This window comes from Ruditapes philippinarum, unplaced genomic scaffold (genome assembly GCF_026571515.1).
Source record: "Ruditapes philippinarum isolate M1 unplaced genomic scaffold, ASM2657151v2 ctg4395_1_1_1_1, whole genome shotgun sequence".
NCBI classification, from domain to species: domain Eukaryota; kingdom Metazoa; phylum Mollusca; class Bivalvia; order Venerida; family Veneridae; genus Ruditapes; species Ruditapes philippinarum.
The window spans coordinates 113,967-122,136 of NW_026851807.1; the positions used below are offsets into that span (position 1 = coordinate 113,967).

General features: G+C 32.6%; 1 protein-coding gene across 1 annotated transcript; it reads right to left on the minus strand.

The window, feature by feature from the left end:
- Positions 1-4,770: 4,770 nt before the first annotated feature.
- LOC132740182 (uncharacterized) lies at positions 4,771-7,962 on the minus strand. The gene is made up of 2 exons (XM_060728042.1): positions 7,110-7,962; positions 4,771-5,873 (listed from the first exon to the last, which is right to left on the minus strand). The coding sequence occupies exons 1-2, from the start codon at positions 7,867-7,869 to the stop codon at positions 5,464-5,466; spliced, it is 1,170 nt and encodes a 389-aa protein (XP_060584025.1). The 5' UTR covers positions 7,870-7,962; the 3' UTR covers positions 4,771-5,463.
- Positions 7,963-8,170: the final 208 nt, after the last annotated feature.

Genomic DNA, 8,170 nt, shown 5'->3' on the forward strand with positions numbered 1-8,170 from the left:
CACGGAAATACTGAGCAACTTAAAACTTTGTGTTTCTCAGGTACGAACTGATTGGATGTTGACGTATTTGTCAAAATGAAAATGGGCGGAACTTGAAGAATACGATTTTCACTTTAACCAGGTTTTGTAAAATAAACCTTGGCACTCAAAATGATAATATTATGAAATATTTTATCAGAAACCATACTGGTAAGGGAAATATTTTCATCAATTTATCAAGATAACAACATTGGTACACAAATGAGCCGTGTCACGACAAAACCAACGTAATGCGTTTGCGACCAGCATGGATCCAGACTAGCCTGCGCATCCGCGCAGTCTGATCAGGATCCATGATGTTCGCTATTAGTTTCTCTACTTGTAATAGAGTTGGTAAGCGAACAGCACGAATCCTGATCAGATTGCGCGGATGCGCAGGCTGGTCTGGATCCATGCTGGTCGCAAACCCATTATGTTGGTTTTGTCGTGACGCGGCTCAAATGTTATTTTGTTGTGTCATCAGCCAATTTCATGGCTTGCGTCAATTTAAAGAGAAAAAAAGAAACAACGGTTCAGTAACGTAAAGGTGTTAAAATAGATTGAAAAGTTTGGCCGGAATTAGTTTTCTGAGAGAAAAAGTTACAACAATGAAAAAAGTGAGTTCGTTTTAGCTGATTTTGTGATTTTTTATATTTACTGAAAGGAACACTAATTAGGAAATGTGTCTACTTATTTAGCAGTATATTGGCAAACATAAAATCAAAAGACTGCACAAGGGTTTTTCTTGAAATTTGATTTTTCTTTTTACGTGTAAAAAGCAGAGGAGTGTAAAAGAAAATGTTGCAGTCATGTGATTTTTGTAAATGCGTTTTTTGCCTTTAGGTACTTTAATACTTTGTATAAAGAAACAATTCCATGTAACCCTGAGGCCATGTAAGGTCTGTACAGTCTCGAACACTCACACTGTTCCGTAGACGAAGTGGGCATAACATATATTGGAAAAAAAAGTCAAATAGTAACTAGAAAAAAAGCCTTCCCAATAATCACAATTCAGCAACTTTTACTTTTCTTTTTTAACCATGTAGGAGTTTACATAAATTCCAGAGTTATGAAATTTCAATAAAATTGCGTAATCAAAATTTTTTTTGCAAAATTTGATATTGTGTTTCCTGATAAAGTGCATAACATTTATTAATTAAGGAGTACTAATGTGTGCCGGTGGATATATTAAAACGTTAAACAGCACAGAAAATCAGAATTTAGTAAATTTATGTGTGTGCATATGTTCTTGTGCGCGTATTTGTATTATGTATCAAACTCAAAGTTACTTGTAAAGGTTCTCAGTACAATATTCAATTAATTCAAAAAAATATTGCAATATGAGACATTTTAAAATAGTTTCAAAAAATACTTTGTACTGCGGTATACTCGGAAGATAATGCTGATTTGTTCGGAACTGTTTCTGAGTTTTAGTAAAACGTGAGTATAAAAAAAAACCCGTTTTAAACTAGGGAAATCTGTCATAACAATATTTGATAAAAGACTTATTGTGTATGAACATTGCATTGTGCCATAGTCAACTGTCACAAGATGTTATATAAGCGCTTTAAACATGGAATTGAGTCAGAAAAATGCAAGCCAGCATAGTTCAATCGGTTACAACACGAGACTTGTAATCGGGCTGGCTAACTGAAATTACTAATCAGTCTTTCGGATGAGTGCATAAACACTTGGCACGCTAAAGAACTTTAAGAAGTTTTTTGAATTGGGGCATCTGTCTGTATCTGTACCTTGCACTATCATCCGAAACCTAAGACGACTAATACTCTTCTTGAGGACTCGCTCATATAGACAACCGGTGGCGAGTATAAATAAACTCAAATACACACAATCATTTTTTTTCTTTTTGTCTCCTTTTTACTGTTTGCTCTTAAATATGTTACATTGTTAAATACTTAACTCTTAACTATTATGTGAATGTCTTTGAATACTTCAACTAACCTTTGTGTATGATAATGCCATGAACTGTGTTATTTTAAATTATTATTACTGGGAGAGGACATTCATAAGCTTTATAGCTTTCTGCCCAATCCCAAAATGTACTTTGTAAATATTGTTCACTTGTTAAATGTTTTGTTGAATAAATATGTTTAAACCAAATACACACAAATTGTGTCAGACTTTTTGGTATTTGATTGGCGATTAACGCACGATCATTGTCGCACGGTAGTTATCAAACATACATGTATGTTTTATACCTTTGCGGGATTGTAGGAATATCAAATTTCGATAAATGATGCAAACTAACAGGAATACAGATGGTTTTTAAGATTATGACGTTTTAAAATATGATGTAATATAGTAAATATAGCTCAAATTACTTTGTTTGACTCATAATATGAATTGATGTGCACATTTGGTAAAGATAACTTTAAAGCAATTACAACAACAAAATAATGTACGGTACCTGGCAAAGGTGTATTTATTAATTACAAGTATAACATAGACAAAATAGAAACAGTGATACAGGCATTGAATTAATATTATAATTGCATACATTACCAAGAGCTGAACATGGTAGATGATTTGGTATAACTTATGTGCTTCGTGTTGTCGCTAGCGACAGCACGACAAAGCGCCAAACGGCGCCAAGCAGTGGGGCGCCATCGCGACAACACGCTGCACGACAACGCGCCGTTTGGCGTGCTTCGCTAGCGACAGGACGACAAGACGACAGTGCGACAACACGCCGTTTGGTGCGTACCCTAGCAAAAAGACGACAAGGCGAAAAGGTGATAACGATATAGGTTGTGTTGTCGCTATCGACAACGCAACGCAACGCGCAAAGTGTACCAAATCAGCCACCAAAGTTGAACGTAATGGTAAAAAGTCTTTACGCTACAAGGCAGCCAGGCTATGGAACTGTCATCAGGCACATTCAGGCTTGTCTCATCCTACAGTCAGTGTTAGAATGAACTAGGAAGCAAGCCTTTACCAACTGTCTGACGGGTAGCTTATCATTATTTATTTTATGCTTTTCAGTGGATTACTGATTTATCCGTGAAAATTATATTTGATAATTTCACAGTGAAAATTATCAAAATATGATTTCACACTTTTCAATGAAGAAACTACTTTTTTAAAATTTTCCCCATGTGGTACCTCAAGACTTCTAGAATTGTTTGTGTTTTTATTATTAAAAGAAGTGATGAATCATATCTTTATAATAAAATGAATAATATCACCGCCATTCAACGTTGATTATCGAACTTATTTTTCAGCCCAAGACTTCTTGTGTGTAATGAGAAATTTGACTAAAACATTACACAATAGAGGCGACCAGTGGGGAAAACAGATTTTGATATTAAAGTAAATATCAAGGAAATTTCGTTTTAACTTGTTTTTAAGCGTAAAATAAAAGAAAATTTGTTTGTTTGTTGTGTAAGATGTAATTTTATTTCATCTCATACACAAACAAACAAATATCCTCTATTGTCTTACCAGCTATTTTGTAGATGATTCTTTACCTGTTAAATGCATTTACCAAAAAATATAAAAATAGACGGAAGCTAAATCGTCATCTATCCCCTAAATGATACAAAAGATATCAACAAAAATATTAATAAATAGAAAGTTATTCTGTTATTGGCATGTACATGTAAAGCATTGCGGCGCACGTATAACTTTAAAATCGACGTTAACGACGTCACCAGCCTATTGTCTTTAGCGGAGCAGCTTTTTACTCGTATATTCATAATCTGTATATTTTAGCCAATATGTTTTATTAACCCTCTTAATTAACTAGTTAGTTATCAGGTTATCTGGTGGCAGAAATATGCCACCATAATTACTTTATTTTTGTTTGTTTAGGTTACATTTCGTGTGACATTTGCTATATGATAATCTATATTTTATCAAATTCTTGTAGCAAAGCTTTATTTTTCCTGATGCAGTTTTATTTTTATATAAATATACTTCATCAACCAGATTTGCAATGATCCCGGGGTATTTTAATATGCATTATTAATTTATTCATTTATTTGTGATTTGTATATTGTTATCATGTAACTTAGTTTATAATTCGGCTTCAAAAGTTTTTTTCAGAATTTTTTTTCTCATAATTATATTGTATACCTGACTTGCTTGACTTGTTAGTCTGGATGACATGTACCTGTAAAGTTACGTTACAATCAGGGTAAGCAGGGAACAGGATTATATTACTCTTTTGTTTCGTTATTTTTGAGAACTATTCTTTTATTCTATTTTGTAAATTAAGCAAAATGACTGAATAAAAATAAATCAATAAAAATAAATGATAGAAAGTATTAAATTAAGTTTAAAAGTGAAAGAAATATACACGGCTTTGTGACGGCAGGATGGTTGTTTTTGTACTGATATCGGGAAGTGACTGCTGCATGGTTCGCAAATTTCGGAAATTGTATATCGACGAAGTATACCGGACAGTTGCTTCGTATTTATTTAGTGTTTTTTATGTCTTAAGATTTTTTTTTAAATACAGTAGTACAAGTCTTGGCAGAAATCGCTACATTCCTGTTAATTTTGAACTACCCAGTTTTCTTGCGATGGAGTTTGATGTTGATGTTGAATTTTGCTTTAATCGATACTTAATCTTGTTGGAAAAAAAACCTACACAATATGATTACTAAAAAAACAACCATGTTTTGCTATACCATTTGTTTGATCTGGCTAAACAAAAAATCGCAATATTTTAAGATTATATATTTAAACATGTATTAATTATGTACAACAATACTTTTTTTGTTAACAAGCTTCATTTATTTCACACATTTAATCTCAATATTAATATATGTGTTTAGTAACAAGTAAAATATTAGTAAACAATATACGAGCGTACGTATATACAATTATGATATTACAGCATAAATCACAAAACTATTTCTTCTTATCATTTATAAAGCACAGTTCAATTAGCCATGGATGTATATTATAACAACTTTGATAAATACTAGTAGAAATCTTATTTCGCAAAATAACAAATTGATAAGTTTCTTAGCAAGTCAATAAACTTACAGTACCCCGTGGATAGTTTCATGAAGAAGACGCCTTTAAGAATGAAGGTAAACTGAAGAAATAGAACTCATAAAATTAAAATGTCTCCATCTGTCTTCCTAGAAAATTTGTTATTACCATGATTTCCTTCATTAATAAAGCTGATGATATCAATAGTTAAACAGAAGGTTAACAACTTGCATTGCACATTTACATCTATACTCAATGGATTTGTAATATCAAATGAAAAAGTGGTTACACAAAAAGTAACATTTTGGCGATTTGACGGAAAAAACCGTCATGTCAACTTTATTCGAATAATAGGAAACAACAAATAAGCAAACAAATGCACAATGTAACAAAAAGTACATTGTATGACTCAATATCCAAAGAATATTATCAAATAGTCTGTCACAAAATCTGGACAAAGGTAAAGCTTCTTAATTTAAAACATCAAACTGCACGGATAAGAACACCGGAGAACGAGTTAATGTCATCAACATTTTCAAATATATAACTAGATGGTATTCCTGCGACGTGAGCTGTTTGCGATTTTTGTACACGCGCCACAGTGCTAATGGACATACATTTTCCATCCGAAGCAGCACCCGGAACCACATATTCTCCTCTTGCATAATAAATGCCCCCTATGTATATGTAATAGTTCAGTTCACTGCCTTTCTCGAAACAGATATGAGCATTAAACTGGTAGAGTCCTGATACCGGAGCGGTAAACATGCTCGTTGTTGTACTGAACCCACCTCCTTCATTTAGACGAATGTTCTTAAACATAACTTTGGACCCGGGGTAATCTTTGGCTATTGCATACACATTGAATGCCACGAGTGGGTGTTTCTTGTTGACTGGAAGTATAACAAATAAATATTCATTAATGAATAAAATGTTATTTTATGTACCAAGTTGGAAAAGTTATATACATCAATCAATAAGTTACAACTCTTTGGTATTTATCATTTTTTAGAGTCAAGGATGACACACAAATAAGAATCTGAAGATAATAGTAGACAATATAGCTATAATTAAAAGACAAATGTTTATAAATAATTCAAGTCAAGATTATGTACAGAGCCATTGTCTTTTCTATTTCTAAAACAAATAACTGTTAAATGGCGATAAAATAAAATTATTAATCTGTTATTGTTTTAAACAATTTTATAGAATAAGCAATGGTCTCGCGCTTGTGCTATCTACTTTTTCAATCATTTACAAACATCATTCACTAAGTTAGATATTTTGGTATGATTTTAAGTAAGCACCATAGACGATTACATGCAAGCCATTCAATGTACCATTTGTCTATGAAAACATTTAATAACAGACCCATTAGGACTATAAATCCTATATTTTTTATATTTCAAAAGCTTTTCTTTTTCTATGTGTCATGTAACAGTTCATTGGTCATATACTTAGCCATCGTTTGCATTAAGGTAATCATTACCGTTATATTGATTATGTATGAAAGTCAAATTACTGTATTTACATTTTGCTTCCTTTTTTCAAAAATACTCCCACATTCAACGAAATTTTCTGCAGGTGGTAACCATCTCACATGTTCTAAATCATTCTAAATTGTTATTTCATTGTAAGATACCTTACATTAATATGTTCTTTTTTATTTTCGGACGTTTAAATAGTATATTATTCACGATGACGTCAGCAGTCTGACAAAAAGGCCACCTGGGTTCGGCGGACCGCTAAAATTTAGCGGCGTGTTACCGCGAGGACTATTTAATAAAACGAGCGTAATATAAGCTGACTGGCAACAGTTTTCAATACATTTTTCAAGAAGTTTTGTGCTTAATACAAGATGAATTTCAACTTTTACTATTATGTTCTAGGAAAGTTAGGAATAATATAAGAAACAGCACACAGTACTTCCGACCTCAAAGCATAATAGTAACATCCCAGCCAGGCCCAAACATTGTGCGGACCTCAGCCTTCCGCCATGACGCACTCAATGATGTGTACTATTTCTTAAATAAAACATAAATAAAATACATGTTATATATAATAATGTGAGAATTTGGTAAATGCAAAAGCAAATATGATGAAAAAAGCAGTGAAAAAATGTGGCATACACAATTCTTCCATCTCTTTCAAGTTTTGTTTCTGCACATCAGTCACACTTTTTTGGACTTCTTTAATCTTCTCAGAAAGTTTCTTCACTTCCTCGGTTGTTTCCGTCTGAAATTTCTGATTTGAGTTTATTATATTTGTTTTGATTCCTTCAATCGTCTGTTCATGTTTTTTCGTTTCTTCGACTATCTCCTTTAGAACTTTATCATTTATGAGCGTCATATTTTTCCTGAATTCTTCAAACTTCTGCTCCTGATTTTTCGTTTCTTCGACTATCCCCTTTAGAGCTTTATCGTTTGTTAACGTTATAATTGTCCTGAATTCTTCAAACTTCTGCTCTTGTTTTTTCGCTTCTTCGACAATCCCTTTTAGAACTTTATCGTTTGTTAACGTTATATTTGTCCTCAATTCTTCGATTTCCACCTCTACTTTCTCAGAAGTTCCTTTTAGAGTTGCCTCAGTTTTGATTGTTACATTTTCCTTTAATTCCCCGAACTGACGTCCAAAACTTGTCATACTTGCTGAAAAGTCCGTCATATTTTTAGACATTTCCAACTGTTTGTCAATCATTCCGTTTATTTCATTTTTACTGTCCGTTAAGCTAGTTTTAACATCCTTTTGCATATTTTCCGCAAAGAATTCCAGACGAACCATCTTTTCTAGAAGCTGTTCTTCATATGAAAATTTGGAGCAGATAGGTTCAATGGAAGCTCCATTGATGGCATTTACAATAAACAAAACAATCACACCAAGTAAATACATTTTGATGCACAAAATTTCTCTTTGCAAAACTTAATATCCTTTCTAACGTACTTAGAAAATGGAAATGGCAGATCATGGAAATACTGAGCAACTACAAACTTTGTGTTTCTCAGGAACATCCTGATTGGATGTTGATGTATCTGTCAGAATGAAAATGGGCGTACTTTTACTTCTATTAATTGACGTATACGATTTCCACATTATCCAGGTTTTGTAAAAATATTTCTTGGCACTCAAAATGATAATTCAATGAAATTAACGTAGAGTTAAGTGAAATATGTTTCAACAATTTATCAAAATG